Source organism: Sus scrofa, chromosome 14 (assembly GCF_054392235.1).
Source record: "Sus scrofa isolate SSC_HxYL_T2T_F1_AM1 chromosome 14, Sscrofa_HxYL_maternal_Yorkshire_Landrace_v2.0, whole genome shotgun sequence".
Taxonomy (NCBI): Eukaryota; Metazoa; Chordata; class Mammalia; order Artiodactyla; family Suidae; genus Sus; species Sus scrofa.
In genome coordinates, this window is record NC_139396.1 from 50,259,338 (window position 1) to 50,275,113 (window position 15,776).

General features: G+C 43.5%; 1 protein-coding gene across 22 annotated transcripts in view; it reads right to left on the minus strand.

Annotated features, from left to right (window-relative positions):
* ZNF664 (zinc finger protein 664) overlaps positions 1-15,776 on the minus strand; it is a 37,831-nt gene that overhangs the window by 4,246 nt on the left and 17,809 nt on the right. For 4 of the 22 annotated variants that reach the window (XR_014827327.1, XR_014827332.1, XM_084996305.1 and 1 more), the window contains one exon: positions 14,829-14,980. The exons of 9 other annotated variants lie outside the window; for them this stretch is intronic. Coding sequence is in view for 4 of the 13 variants with exons in the window: in XM_084996305.1 (XP_084852431.1) it covers positions 14,829-14,980 (152 nt within the window). In the remaining 9 variants the exon portion in view is untranslated. 9 more of the 22 variants (XR_014827329.1, XR_014827334.1, XR_014827335.1 and 6 more) reach the window with 6 other exon arrangements.

The following is a 15,776-nucleotide window of genomic DNA, read 5'->3' on the forward strand; positions in this document are numbered from 1 at the left end:
TTCAACTCACTCCACTTTGAACTTCAGAAGGAACAATGTTGCTGCTACTGGAGCTAAAACACAATATTGAGCAGCCTTTCAATCCAAAGAAAGAATAAATATACGACACATGAGTATCAAATGTCATTCCCTTGCTTAATTGTCCTCAATGGTTTCCCGATCTACTTAAAATCCAATCCTTAACCTAAGGCCCAAGGTCCCACATAACCATGGTCCCACCCTTCCCGACCTCACAGGTGGCTTGATGTCAGCTGCCTCTCCTCTACCTAAAGAAGGCCCCTGGGAAGATGCTATTTTAATCTCATACCTGATTCCTTCAAAGCACAGAGAATTTGTAATTATCTTATTGTTCCCTGCTTTTTGATTTGCTCCTGTACTAGGATATAAACACCAGGAGGGAGGAACTCTGTGTTGCTCACTTTTATATTCTGGGGAGGTATTCAATTAATATTCGTTCAAAGCAACCACAGAGTACTTTATGATACCCCTCTCTCCTGCAGGCATGCCCTGCTTCATCCTGGCACAGCGAATAAAGGGACATTGTTCAGTGCCTTATTACCAGACTTTTGATAACCAACATGGAGTAAAATACACACCAAATAGGAGAGGAAATACAAGAACATCCCAAATATTCAATCTGAAACCTTTTGAGGTTTAGGATGTCTTAGTCATATTTTCATGTCCTGTATTTTATACTTAATAAGTGATGCTTCAATTAATGAAATCAACAGATCTTTAAAAAAATCACTCTCAATTATATGTTCCATACAAAGGCAGGGTACATGAGAGACTAAAGAGATTTCTTTTAACATTAAAAGTGCAAAATAATTGGGATGGACATGCTATAAAATTTGGTTGTGATGACTGTTGTACACCTTTAAACGTAATAAAATTCATTAAGTAATAAAAAATAAAAATAAAATTGCAAAATAAGTTGGACTGTTTCTAGGTGGAAGTGTTAGGAAAACGAAATTCAACTAGATAAGCAAAATTTCAGCTATATATATATCTATATATATAGAGAGAGAGAGTGTGCCAATGTCTGAAAAATTACATATCCTTTGACCTAGTAATCACACTTCTAGAGATCTATCCCAGGGGTGTACTGACAAAAATAGGAAATGACTGATGCCCTAGTTTATTCAGTGAGGCAGTACTTGTCAGAGCATATCTGCAGGCAACCCAAGGCCCACTGGGGACTGGCTAAATCACCTATGAGACTTCCTTACAATGAAACACTGCTTGGCCGCTTTAAAAAGGAATGAGGAAGAGCATTATGTACCAACGTAGAACGAACCCAGGTAATACTGTTCAGTGGAAAAAAAAAAAAAAAAAGCATGGAATCAAATAATATTTAAAATATGCTATCTTTTGTGTAAAAAAGGAGAATATGAATTATTTACATATTTCTTTACATGAGTATAAAAGTAAACATGGAGAAGGATAATACAAAATGAATTTTTATTGAAATATAGTTAATTAACAATGTTAGTTTCAAATATACAGTGATTCATATACACATATATAATCCTTTTCAGACTCTTCCATTACAGTTATTGCAAGACACTGAGTAGAGTTCCCTGTGCTATACAGTAGGTCCTTGTTGTTTACTTATTTTATATACAGTAGTGTGTACATGTTATCCCAAACTCCTAATTTATCTCTCCCCTCTCCCATCCGTTATCCCTTTTGATAACAAGTTTTCTATGTCTGGGAGTCTATTTCTATTTAACACAGAAGGAATTTAAAGGGCTATCTACAGGGGAAGAAGTAGAAAAGGATGAAGTAAGATTTCTCTAAATGTAACTTGTTACACAGTTTTGACTTTGGAAAATAGAAATGTTTATATTTTCAAAAAATAAATAAAAAGAAAAACAATCCCTAGATTTTTAGAACAAAATGAAGAAAATGAACTTTAAGTTTCAACTTGGTGACATATCCACAAATTTTTTTTGAGTACAGCAGACTGACTATACACACTTAGAGGGGCATTCTGTTGAAAAATGGAGCCGCAAAGAAGTCAAATCTCTTTCAATAGTTTAGCTCAGTTATAAAAATGTTCGTGTTTTTATAAAGTAGGATAATATAAATAAGTTATTATGTGAATGCTGTTAGGAGCCAAGATTCAAGGTAAAAGAAATGAGATACAAATATAATATCAAAATTAAGAGGGAAATTCTATAACATAAAAATCTGATAGAGAAGTATCAGTTTGAATTCATACCTTTTTTTTTTTTTTTTTTTTAACCTCTGTCCACCAGAAAGTCCTGGAAGCAATGACAACCAACAGCAATGGTCCCTTCCCTCATATTTCCTTTACCACCAAATGGCACAGGGATCCTTGCCGAAAGGCTGGCTTCAAGGCCAGAGCAGTGCTTTATAAAATGAGCCTGGGACATCTTGTTATGCCAGAATGCAAGGGAGTCAAGCCAAGAGAACACAGATGCCAATTTATGAAGAGACTCCCATCGGCCAAAAATGGGACAGCTAAATATCAGAAGGAACAATGAATGCAATCCATTGAAACACACTAAATATACAAACCCCCATGAGTTCACAATGATTCAAGGGGTGGGCAGGAGCTGAGAGAAAGAGAGGGACAGAGGCAGAGAGACTCAAGGCACCAGACTAAACCAACCAGACACCAACTTCACCTCTTCTGAAACTCAGCAACTAAGAGGAAAGAACTGAGCATCCACCCTGTCCTTCCTGTGAGTCAGCTTTCTGGATAACACAACAATCCAGCAGTAAATGTGCAGCCTTAACAACATGCCCGCTTCAGACCACGGTAAGAAATGGGTGCAGTTTCAGAAGAAAGGCTGATCAACTTTTTCACATGTTCAGGATCAGGCTGTCAACCCCTGAGCCCACTGACCAATGTTAGCATAACTCCAAGAAGAACAACCAGCCCTTGCGCCTCCTGAAGCAATGCAACAGGAAGCACACAGCATCACCTGAAATGTTCTTGCCAAACACACCTCTAGGACTCATTTTTATTCAAAAGAACTAGGAGGGAGAAAGGAACTACCAGGACACAAGCAGAACAGTATCAAAATGTAGCCAGGCCACAGGACAACTGCCCATTTCTACAACAAGTAAATGGTATACAGTGAGGGAGGGGCAGCTCTAGATTAGAGACCTGAGACATAACAATCACATGTAACTTGAGGACCTACCTTCTTTGGAATCTGATTCAATAAGCCAGCTGCTAACAGGGACAACCAGAGAAATATGATTAGGGACTAGGTTTCAGATTGCACAAAGAATACTCTTCACTGTATCAGGTGCACTAATGCCTTTGCAGTTATGTTAAGCAAACGTCTGTATTTTTAGGGATGTATACTTAAGTCTGTAAGAATGAAATGACATGATGTCTAAGATGTGTCTAAAAATGCTTTGGCCAAAATTACAAGTACAGATAAAGCAAATGTGGGAGAACTATTCCATCTAGGTCATGGATAAATGATGAATAAAATAGTCTTATCTTCTTTTACATATGTCATTTTTCAGGAAAACAAAACTGGTTAATGCTGGGAAGACATTCCTTTTCTACTCCTTTTGCAAAAACAGACAGATCCCAGAACCAGGCGCACCGCATAGAGGTGGAACAACTAAACAGACACAATCCTGCAATGGCTATGACTTCCCCCCAATCAATCCTGAGCACGTGATGATGTGTATACCTCAGATGTCACTGGAGAACTGAGAGAAGGGGACAGTGACATTCAGAGGACAAGGGGAGCAGTGCTTATTGGGCTGGGAGAACAGAGCTGTTGCCCTTTGAGGACTGATCAGGCCATGCACTCCCAATTCTACACACAGATTCAACTCCATGTAATCAGGAGGTAATGGTCTGAAGCACCACATCTGCTGCAGTGGCCTTGATTTTCCTCGCAGGCAGATATGTTTGCAGGGAGAGGAGCTCACTCTCATCATACCTGCAGGCAGCCATGGTCAGGAGGAAGTTAGAGAGTGGAGATAGAAATTTTCTCTCCAAACTTCAGCCTGAATCTGTTGTAGAACTTGATGATAACAGTCCCTTACCCTGGGAAGGAGCTCACGACGCTGTGCTGGGGAGGGAAGACTGAAGGTGAATTTTAAAGTAGGATTATTTAAACATACTTCTGTCTATGCCTTTTATATACTACTCTCTTTTACACAGTCCCTCTCCTAAACAAGACCCAGTCTCCAGAAGGCAGGTGTTGGAGAACAGGGGAGTGGGTCAGCCAACACTGAGAGTCATCGTCCTCTGGGGCCCTGTTGCTGGGCCAATGGGAGGTGTCACTGTGGGCTCCCAGAGGAAAGCCCACCACCCAACACAGAGGCACAGGTCAGCAAACAGCGACCAGCGGATGCTCCAGAAAGCTGACTCAGATCTGGACTGCGCTCCGTACAGGCTGGCCATGAAATCAGGACTTGTCACCCTGACTCAGCAGGAGAGAAATCAGTTACACTTGTTAAGGAGCTGGCAGCCAGAAGCCTCACCCTCAGACTCTGCACAAATGCATCAGGCTGGCTGCCGTTGCATGCTGAGCTGCAGGTTCTTCTACAGTATCATGGCTCCTATAAAGCATTAAGTATAAATAATCCCACTCTACAGTAGCAGACTCTTTAATACATCACTTAATCTATGTCCGCAGAGATCAAACTAACTTCCTATTCAAAACCAGGTATGTCAGAACACATGGTTTACAGTTCTGTCCTGCACATTTTCTAGGAAAGACAAAAATGAAAAAACAAAACAAAACAAAACAAAACAAAAAAAACACAGGAAAGAAGATATGCCTATGCCGCCAGCCCCAACCAACACCCCCACCAACAATAACTGCAATGGGTTGAACTGGCCACATGCTTTGTCTTCCCCATATATATATAGCAGGTAACCGTGCCACAGGGCCTGGAGAAGATTCTCAAAGATAATCAAAGTGCCTTAGTTCAGAGGACAATGTCCTAGAATTGTCACTACGAAATATAAAAAATCCAAATCTTCTAGGTCTCAATCACTGGGAAGTGTTAGGAAGATTCCTGTGTTTCCAGTTGCCCTAAGACATGCTGGTTCATGCCATGCTTGTTTATAGAGTTTGATACATAAGTGATACTCAGAGAATCCAGCCCACCCAGAAACAGGCCTAGAAAAAGGTGTTTTGAGGTAGCAGTCCTGGAAATTGAACTCAGATGCAGGATTGGAACATGTATGCATGCAGGCACACATTCCATAAACATTTAGCCCCCAGTATTTGTCAGGCAGCAGGGGCTAAGCTCTGGAGGATTCTAGGGTAAAGATAACAGCTGTAGTTCCTGCCCTCATGTGGTTTATGGTCTGAGAAGGGAAGGTGACAGCTCTAGCATCACACAATTGGTGCTGTGGCAGAGCAGGCCCCTGGGGACACAGCCGCACAAATGACAGGCATCCTAACTAGTCTCCAGATGATGAGGAAGATGTCTAGTAGGCTCTGCTTTTACACTGAAACCAAAAGGATTAACTTAGTTAGCCACACAGGGTAAAAGGGCAGAGGGGTCTAGCCTAGGGAACAGCAAGTGTCTAGAGATAACCAGGATGGCAACCTGTAGGAGGTGAGAGTTCAGCATGTAGACGGCAAGCCAGCAGCTGGGGGTGGGGGTGGAGGGGGCCTCTGCACTCTCTTAGCTCCACCAAATTATGGCTTCATGTATATGGGCAAGGACGTCTTCTTAGAATAAAACTCTTAGGTTCGAAGTCAAAGGGGAGTGGGCAGCACTGGAAAAGAATGTTCCATCTGGAAATGAGATTAAAATTGGGCCAGGGGAGGCTCTCTAACTGATGTGCAGCTTGAGCTTGAACTGTGGCCAAGTTGGCCACAGGAATCTATCTCCCTCACAGCCTGGCCGTGAGGAGCGTGGCCCATGCCTGCAGGGCCAGGACAGGGCCTGCTTGTGTGGCACAGACAGGAACAGGTCAGGGTGCCCCACAACACATGCACACCGAACTCCATTCTCTTGTTCCTGCCACTCTCCTTCCACAGCAACCACAAATGTAACATCTCCCCAAACCATCATAAACCATCAAAGACTCACTTGCTAGAGAAGTCTCCAGACTACATGCCCTCTAGGGGGCCAAGGATAAGAAAATGCTCCACCCTCATCCAGAAGTCCTTACAGCCAGAAAATATTTCGAAGAAAAAGGATTCCACTTGTCCTCTCTACATATCAAAGCCTGTGAAACCTGCCATCAGTCCAACAGCTTGCTCCTGAGAGCATGAGTCCCTGCAGCCCCAGCTGCCTGCATGCCTTCCAAAGCCCAGCCCACTGAAGCCGCCTCTCACCTGAGAAGCAGCAGTTTCTGCCAACCGTGTTACCCTACAAACACATACTCTGCAGCTCTCCCACTTACTACAGTGCAACTTTAAGTAAGTCATTTAAGCCTAAGACTCAGTTACCTCAAACATAAAGGGAAATGGTATTTACACCTCTCTCTCTCATGGCTATTATGAAAGTGAATGACACAATGCAGACACCTCAGCTCCACAAACACCCCCTTTGTTCTTTCTTCACCCTGCCTGCCATCCAACATTGGGAAGACACGCTGTTCACCAGAGGGTGGCTTCAAGAACCTGCAGTTGTCCCATCACCGCCCCACATCCACCCTTTCCTGACTGCACCCTCAGTTCCTGTTCAGGAATCACCTCTCCCTGTCTACGCAGCAGGAAACCAGGGTGCCCTATCCTCCCCTGGTGGAAGCCAAGCCCCAGACCCACCTTCACACTCCCTAAGCAGTCAAGAGAAAAGGAACAGATCCAGGCTCAGCCCATCAGACTGCCTCTGCTCAAATCCCATTCTTGTTGCTAACAGTGCAGCCCCAGACCATTTCCTGAACTACCTGAATACCGGCTTCCTGACCGTAAAACCGGCCTGTACTACCCCCCTCCTCAGATCACTGTGCAAACAGTACATTTCCACCATCGTCTCCACCGTAACAGATTTTCCTCATCTCTCTATCACGTCCCAAGTGAGAAACACTTCCTGAGTAAGGGAGCTGAGGACCCTCCGACTCAGATCCCTGTTCTCCACATGCTTATCACAATTGCTAAGAATAATCTGCTGACTGAAGGCCATCTAGATATAAGCTCCACAAAGGCAGGAAGTGGGTCCTTGTGCCCACTGCCCGAGTCACTAGCACATAACAACACTGTGTGTGTCTCAAAGGCTGCACTCAAATGTGCGTTAAAGAATTAATAACCCAGGTGGGTAGCCTATTAAATGGTTTCAGGTTTTTATTTACACCCTTTCTTGAGTTGGGGGAAATACTAATAAATATTGGCTACAGGATGACAAGGAAATTCTTTTCCATAAAGACTCCTTTTATCCAATTTTCTAGCTCAGAATAAGCTGGGTTTGCCATGGCATCCATCTCTTTCCTTCTTCCTTTTTTTCTGTCCCCGCTATCCACAGAAATTTTAAAGGTATGCTCTTAAACATGTCCTTCACATTCTGTTTTCCTTACCCACACCAGGTTTAAGGCTCTTAAACACAGTAAGCAGAAAGCCTGACAAATGGCCTGGTTCATTTTAAAACCATGTTCCAGCAAGGGGCGTGAAGACAACAGACACCTTCAGGGGTCAGATAGGATATATAAACGTGTGCTCCTGTCCACTTTAAGACACCAGGGACTACTGGGCCCTTCCCATCTACTCCCCCTCAAAAGCATTCATTCCTACAAATATAGGGTCAGCAGGCTGAAATCAGTCCAACAGCTGCAAGCTGAGTGTCTTGCAAAGAAACACAACTTGCAAGTGTGGGATACTGAACAACTTATCTAACCTCAGTAAGCTCAGTTCCTTCCAGTTACTGTCATAGACCAGCAGTTCTCAAAAATTGAAGCCTCTGGGGAGTTCCAAAACCCATATAAAACAAGATCAAAATGATATTCAAAATAATACCAAGATGTTGTAAGCTTTTGTCAAATGTTGTGCTGATGTTTGCACTGAGGATGTAAAGCACTGGTTGGTAAACCTGCTGACTCCTCACACAAAACCCTATGGCAGAGGCACCAAACAATACCAGTAGTCAAAGTATTCTTCATCTCCATGAACACACAGCTTAAAAAAGTTTCACTTAAGAACATCCTTAAAGCAGCAATATAAAATTAGGAATTTTATTAAATCTAGATCCTTTTATTATTTTACATTTATAATTATATTAAATATATTATGTTTAGTATTTGTTACATTGATATTAAATACATACAAATATATTTTAATGTGTATTTAGCATATTCTAGATTAAAATGGGAAGTATATCAGGTCACATACCTAAGTGCAATGGCTGCCTCAAAGAAAAGCACTTGTGTAACTGCCTGAGCTACAAGCTCAACAGACTCTTCTTTTTGACAGACATCATTTTCACTTGAGTGACTACACACTTGCTATGCAGACTTGGGTACTGGGCAGAGATCCTCAGATAACAGGAAACTGATGGTATTTATTGCCAACTGTCAAATCCGAGTTTTCATGTGAAAACTGGGATTCTGGAAAACTCTTGTCACCATGAGCTCAACAGCTTCCTAATGCCTGAAGACCTTTCTGATGAGACTGACAGCAATACCAAGTGCGGTTTTTTCGTTTGTTTGTTTTTGTTTTGTTTTGTCTTTTTGTCCTTTTAGGACCACACTAGTGGCACATAGAGGTTCCCGGGCTAGGGGTCTAATCCAAGCCGTAGCTGCCAGCCTACACCACAGCCACAACAACGTCAGATCTGAGCCACGTCTGCGACCTACACCACAGCTCACAGCAATGCCGGATCCTTAACCCACTGAGCGAGGCCAGGGATTGAACCGGCAACCTCATGGTTCCTAGTCAGATTCGGGTTTCCACTGTGCCATGATGGGAACTCCTAACTGCGAATTTTTGCCATTACCCATAATGAAACGTATGAACATATGAAGGATCTGCAAAAAAAAAGGTAAACAAATGTGGTCCAAATGACCGCTGTGTGAGGTAATAAATCATTGTGGGCAAAAGATCTGGTCAAAGTGCGAGAGACCAGGGGATTTTCACAGTGTACAAAAAGTTCACTGACAGGATTTCAGACTGCACACTGCCACTAACATGTAGGAACCTAATACTTGTCAAGTTTTGGTATCGTGTCACAAATGAATTCACAATTGTCTGAAAAGGCCACTGCAATGCCTTTTTCAATTCCATTGCCTGCAAGGCTGGATGTCTTTACTTCAACCAAAACAACATACTGCAAGAGACTGAACACAGAAGCAGACGTAAATATCATCACACTTCTATTAAATTTATTTGTTTCAGAAAATAGCTGTTTTTCATTAAAATGTAATTTGTGTTAATGTGTAATGATTCTGTCATTATTTTTAAATAAAATAATAAATATTTTTGAAAAATTTTAGTCCTCATTTCTATTAGAAGTATCGATGCCTATAACCCACACAGACAGAAAGCTCTTTGAGGTGCTTTATAACACTTTTTAAAGTGTAAAAGGATCCAAAAACCAAAAGGGGGCTGAAATTTCATCTCAAAACCCACCTTTTTTTTAAAAGCTGAAAGTATGTGAACAAACTGTAAGATGAACACTTACCTGTAGTTAGTAATTTTCATCATCAGCCATCATTATTCTGGATTAAGAAAAATGCCCCCCAAATTTCTCCAAAATAACCCTAAGTTCAAGTTTTGTACATGAGAAAACCAAAAGATGAACACTATAAGAAAGAATTCTCTACCAGACAGACATTTTATAAAGGATTCAGAAATTATCCCATTAGGCAGCAATCCACTAACGTGTTCTTGCAAGACTGTGATTTCCAGTCCAAGGCCATGCGGTTCTATCTTACATTGTTGCGCCAGACATAACAGATGTGCCTATTCATGGAGCGAGAACATGGAACACGTTCTCAGCTTGACTAGGAATTCCTCCTCCTTACAAACCATCAGGAAATATCAGAAATCAGCTCGCTCAGATATTAATTTGGCAGCAGTACAACACCAAGGTACCTCTGCTTGGCCCTTTTCTACAGGCCTTGGCAACAGCAAAAAAATAAATGGAAAAGGCTGTCCTAGTCCCTGGTGTTTGCCTGCTGCCAAGGGACAAGGCTAGGAAGTTCAAGGCCACCACTCCCTGCAGGCCACAATGATCTGGGCATAAAACAGAGGCAGTGTGTACCTCCTCGCTGATCTCACTACATCTTCAGAAAATTCAAGTCTAAACTACACATAATAAGGTGTAGGAGACCTAGATACTCAAGCTCCACAGGCTCAGTCCACTTAATCTTTGTTCAGCTATTTGTCTCAGAATAACTTAATTATAGCACTCGTTGATCAGGACTGTGAAGGCCAAACCCACTCCATTCTGCTTCTATGTCACGGCTGGTCCTGGGATAGAGGACATTAGTGACCTGGAAGACACCAATCCTGGCTGCCCAGGACAGGATTGTCTCCAATAGGCCCTTCCTACTTCCCACAATTTTTCTCCTAGCTCACTCCTCAAGACGCCAGGGCTGCTATTCCTCATTACAGTCCCTCTGGACGTGTCCTGGGCCACCTCAATGGTGACAGGTCCTAGACCTCTCACCTTGGTGGCTGGCTGGCAGGAGCCTCTGAAGGATCCACCTGGCTCCCCCCACATACCACAGCACTCTCAGGCCTCCAGCTAATCTACCCCCCCACCAACACTTCTTCATCTGCCCTCGCTGTCAACCCTCCACAAGGCCCAAGCGCCAGGCCACTTTCTGAGGCCTGCCTCTCCCTCACAAAGGTGAACACAGGCTTCCTTATCTTTCTGGGCTCACTTCAGTAGCAAGAAGTTAGAGAGGGGTCAAAGCTGAGCGGGGAGTTCCACTGACAGTGGCTCAAGCATGCATCTTTCTCCTGGGCCTAAATCTCTTGCAGCCAAATCCCTCTATGCCAGAATGCCCAGCCTCAGCAAGGTCCAGGTTTCTACTGACACAAGGGTCCATTCAGGTGCTTATGCACTGCACCTAGTCACTGGAGAAGCATGCACTTCTGAAAACCAAAGTGACCTCAAAGCAGGGCTGCTGAAACAGTCCACCATCATGGGCCACTGGCTGTCATTCATGTAGCAACTACTCAGTAACATGCCTTAACCCCCATTCCAGTGCCCCCTACCTGATCAAGCAGCATTTCCTGAATATTTCCTAATATACTGATAACCACCTGCCTCAGTAATTTATAGTGACAGTTTATAGGGACAATACTTGAGAGTACTGAGGTCAACTTTTTAAATTGGTCAAAGTAGGTTCTGACTCTGAGCAGGAGTCTCCAGCTAAACTTTAATGACAACAGTAGGTTTTAGGTCCTTTCTGATGCCTTCCTCTCTGATCCTCTGCCACCAGTTGAAGAGAAAAGACTACGATCCAGGAGGACTCCTGAGCACTAAAAGGGAACCCCTGACACTGGATCCTTCAGGCACACATCCAGCATCTCCCATCTTGTCCCTGCCCTTGACCATGTTTCCAGCTTGGGCCCCAGGTGTGTGGATTCCTCTTCCCCTGCCCCCTGTTCCTGCCCACACTTCCATTAGCCCTATACACTACAAGGCCTAGGTGCCCTGGCCTCCACCCTAACAAAGTTCAATGGTTAATGACATGGACTCTGGGTTTAATGAGCTGCTTTCATTCTGTCTTCAGGACAACTGCTCTTCCTCATTGACTCCTAATGGAAAAAAGATGAAAGATACAAGAAACCACACCTGACTTTTCTTTAACTAGAAATTACCTCAAAGAATTAGATCTGGAAAAGGGCAACAAAAGGGATGGAAGGAGTGATGTCAAGTTTTCTTCTGAGTCTGAGAAGGACAACCTCATGTGTGATTAAAGTGATAAAGAATGACATAGGTACCCATTCCCCAGCTTTCCTCCAGCCAGGTCCTCCCATAAAAGTGACCTATGGAATACTGTAGCAGGATGTGGGCTTCAGCTCTGCCACTTGCTATGTGACCCCGGCTGCTCTCAGACTGATCTGTAAAAACATGGATAATAATGTCTACAACACTTTGCTGTGATAATTAAAGAAGATAATAAGTGTGAAAGTACTTATCAGAGTGTCCACAGCATAGCTGAAGCCAAATAAACATGAGTTTCCTTATTTCCCTTATTTTAATTAGTGCATGACACATTCATGCATTTGCCAAGAGTGTCATTTCACAGGCAGAGGCTTCCTGAGATCCGATGATGTATCTCCCTGTAATTAGGGTTCCTCCTCTGCTCAGAGTCAAACGCTGCTTTCACACCTTCACATCTGTCTTCTGCGCCTCTCTGTCTCTACCCAGCAGTGTTTCCCTCTTGACCGTCTATTCATCGAATTGTTTTAAAACACATCTGACTACGGTGACACTTCCTCACACTCTGGACTCCACCAGGACCTTCTTCCTGCTCTCCAGCACTGTACACAGAAACACCCGAGGAACGGGGTAGAATGTGTTTGCTTCTGTGATGGCCCCTACGTGAGTACTACAAACAAGCTCAAGTTTATCTTATCTATCTAGTAAATGTGTAACATCTATATACACTAAGAATCATAATAACCAGGTGGGTGGAACACTGGGCTTGCAGTAAGAAGTCCTAAGTACAAATCCTTGATCTGACCCAACAGCTATGTGACTGCATGTCCCTCATTCTCAGCCTCAGGTCACGCATCCATGAAATGGACAGAAGGCCTACTGTCAGTCATGCAGCTGCTCACTCTCACTCACATCACGGGGCTTACAGGCCTCAGTCTCATTATGCGCCTAGGAAGGAGCAGCACTGAGAGGTCACTGAGAACAATCTTTTCAGGACACAATAAGGACTCCTAGAGAGTCAATGTACTTCAATTACAACAGAATGTAAGATGATGTACTCTTGCCTGCATAACTGGCCTTTTCCTGTCCCTCTGCTCTGGCTGATTCACCTGGTTCTGTCTTCCTCAAGGGACCAGCCTTTCACAGTTGGGCCAGGGGATTCTTCCCACTCTGGACCCACAGGAGCTGGGTAGGGTAGGATGGGAGAGGAAGTGCAGCACGCCCTAGTGCACAATGAGAATGACTCTCTATCAAACTTGATTCTTCTTCATACTGTTGGAGCAGTGAGACCCAACGGGACAAAATCTACATTCATGCCTGGGAGAAAAAGGCCCAGGGACTGGAGATCCCAAGCTACCCTCAGGGAGAAGTAAAAGAAATACCTCAAAGGGTATACAGGGCCTGGCTTGACTAAGTAAAGAAAGGGGACAGACTGGGCCCAGGAGACCTTGTCAGATATGAAAAGTGGGTTTTTTGTTTTGTTTTGTTTTGTTTTATAATTTTTTTTTTTATTTTCCCACTGTACAGCAAGGGGGTTAGGTTATCCTTACATGTATACATTACAATTACATTTTTTCGAAAAGTGGGTTTTTAATAGGACGGCCCTGAGGACTGAGAGGAGCACAATAGTGGGCAGGTCAAAAAGTTAAGAGATGTGTGATTCTGTTTCTTTAATGCATTTTTTTATTGTGGTAAAAAAATACATATATATATAAAAAAATTTACCAGAGGAGTTCCCGCCGTGGCGCAGTGGTTAACAAATCTGACTAGAAACCATGAGGTTGCAGGTTCGATCCCTGGCCTCACTCAGTGGGTTAAGGATCCGGCATTGCCGCGAGCTGTGGTGTAGGTCGCAGACGCGGCTCGGATCCCGAGTTGCTGTGGCTGTGGTGTAGGCCGGCGGCTACAGCTCCCATTGGACCTCTAGCCTGGGAACCTCCATATGCCACTGGAGCTGCCCTAGAAAAGGCAAAAAGACAAAAAAAAAAAAAAAAAAAAAAATTTTACCAGAGTTCCTGTTGTGGCTCAGCGGTAACAAACCCAACCAATATCCATGAGGATGCAGATTTGATCCCTGGCCTCACTCAGTGGGTTAAGGATCCGACATTGCCGTAAGCTGTGGTGTAGGTCGCAGATGTGGCTTGGATCTGGCATTGTTGTGACTGTGGCATAGGCCGGCAGCTACAGCGCTCATTTGACCCCTAGCCTGAGAACTTCCATATGCTGCACTGCGGCTCTAAAAGGACAAAAATAAAGTAAAATGTACCATCTTAGCCATTTTTCAGTGTACAGTTCAGCAGTGTTAAATATGTGCACATTATTGTGAAATATCTCCAGAACTTTTTTATCTTGCAAAACTGAAACTCTAAATAACTCCCCCTTCCATTCTACTTTCTATTTCTACAGATTTGAATACTTTGAATACCTCAGACTCTGCTATTTTTATACCTGGGTCACAACTTGCAACTTCTTTTGTTTGGCAAACCAAGGCAATAACTATGTATGGGGGAGACAGATTTGCAGAGCAGGCTCACTCAGGAAGCACAAAATGCCAGAGCAGCTAACTTCTCATGGCCAAAGAATCATACAGCGATAACCATAATCCTAAAATAGGATAAGCTCTGGCGATCAGAATTCAGGGTTAGCACGGAAAGAAACGCATCACCACCCCACTCTCAACAAACAGTGCAGAACTTCAGCACTGAGGCTTCTGACTTGGTAGGACTGTCAGGGGACTGGGATTGGTATCATTTTGGGACACGTATGCTTCTAAAGACTGCTATCAAATTTGGCCAGTGGTCTCAGCAAATACTCATTTCCCAGAACTCTAGGTAGAAATGTGCACAAAACTGAACTGGAAATACAAAACGCGTGAACACTTCATCATTAGCTAGGTCCATGAAGCCCACGCCTGACACAGCCTTCCACAGCTCGGCTGGATCACACAGAGAACTCCTTTTTCCCCTGTTAGGGGTAACCTTGAGCTTGAGACCAAAGAAAAGTCTGGGCAGAACAGGAAGTCATAAAATACTAGCCTGTATCTGAGGTCTCTCCATGCATAATGAAGAAGGCTGGCTGAGGGGAGCCAAGTCAGCACAGAGAGAATGCAGTCCAAAAGAGACAGGGAAGAGATCATCTGCTGCTGTGCCAAGGGGTGCTTGCTCCAGCTTCCCAACAGGGCAGTCGCCTGGAAACCAACCCAGCACATGGGGAAAGAGAGAAGAGAGAGCTGGTCAGGAGCAGCCCTAGCCTTACCACCCTGGAGAAAGAACACCATATCTTCTAACTGTGCACAGTAACTACAGGGGCCACGGAAACATCCCTTACCTCATCGAGTCAGTGTTCTGTGTGTGGCGGGAAAGTGGAACCAGGCAGGGAGTGGCCTAGAGCTGAGATCTCAACTGCTGATAGTGAGGGAAAAAGACAAGAAGTGGGACTGGGTGCTCCTCTCTCTTGCTTCCCAGCTATGCACAGCAAGAATGCAAAGTTTTATCATGAATGTGAATCACAGCAACCCAGACAGCGTGTTCAACTGGAGTATTCTGGATTTAAGCAATGACCAAAGAAAGAGGAACAAATACTTGCCCTATGGAAGATATATGTTGCCTTCTTGAGTTGACCTGAAGAAGGAAAAAAATTACTAAAAAATGATGACAAATCCTAAGGCTCAAAAAAGAAAACAAAGGGCAAAAAAACAATGGCTCTCAAAATCAAGTTTGCATGGAGACTGATGTAACAGTCCCCAGCTAAGAAGACTTTCAGGAATTCACATTTAAGGAGAAAGCTGTTGTTCAGGTTTTGAGGGAAAATACCAGAAACTTGTGGAATAACGAACTTAGCTTAAAAACAACTTTTGATATCTCAATGGAGATAGGAACAATGGGAAAAGAAACCAGGAGGGCATCAGTCCAAAAACCAGGTTTCTGGTCAAGATGACAGAGGAAAATGGGACAGATAGAGTGAAGCTTTAATAACCAATGGCT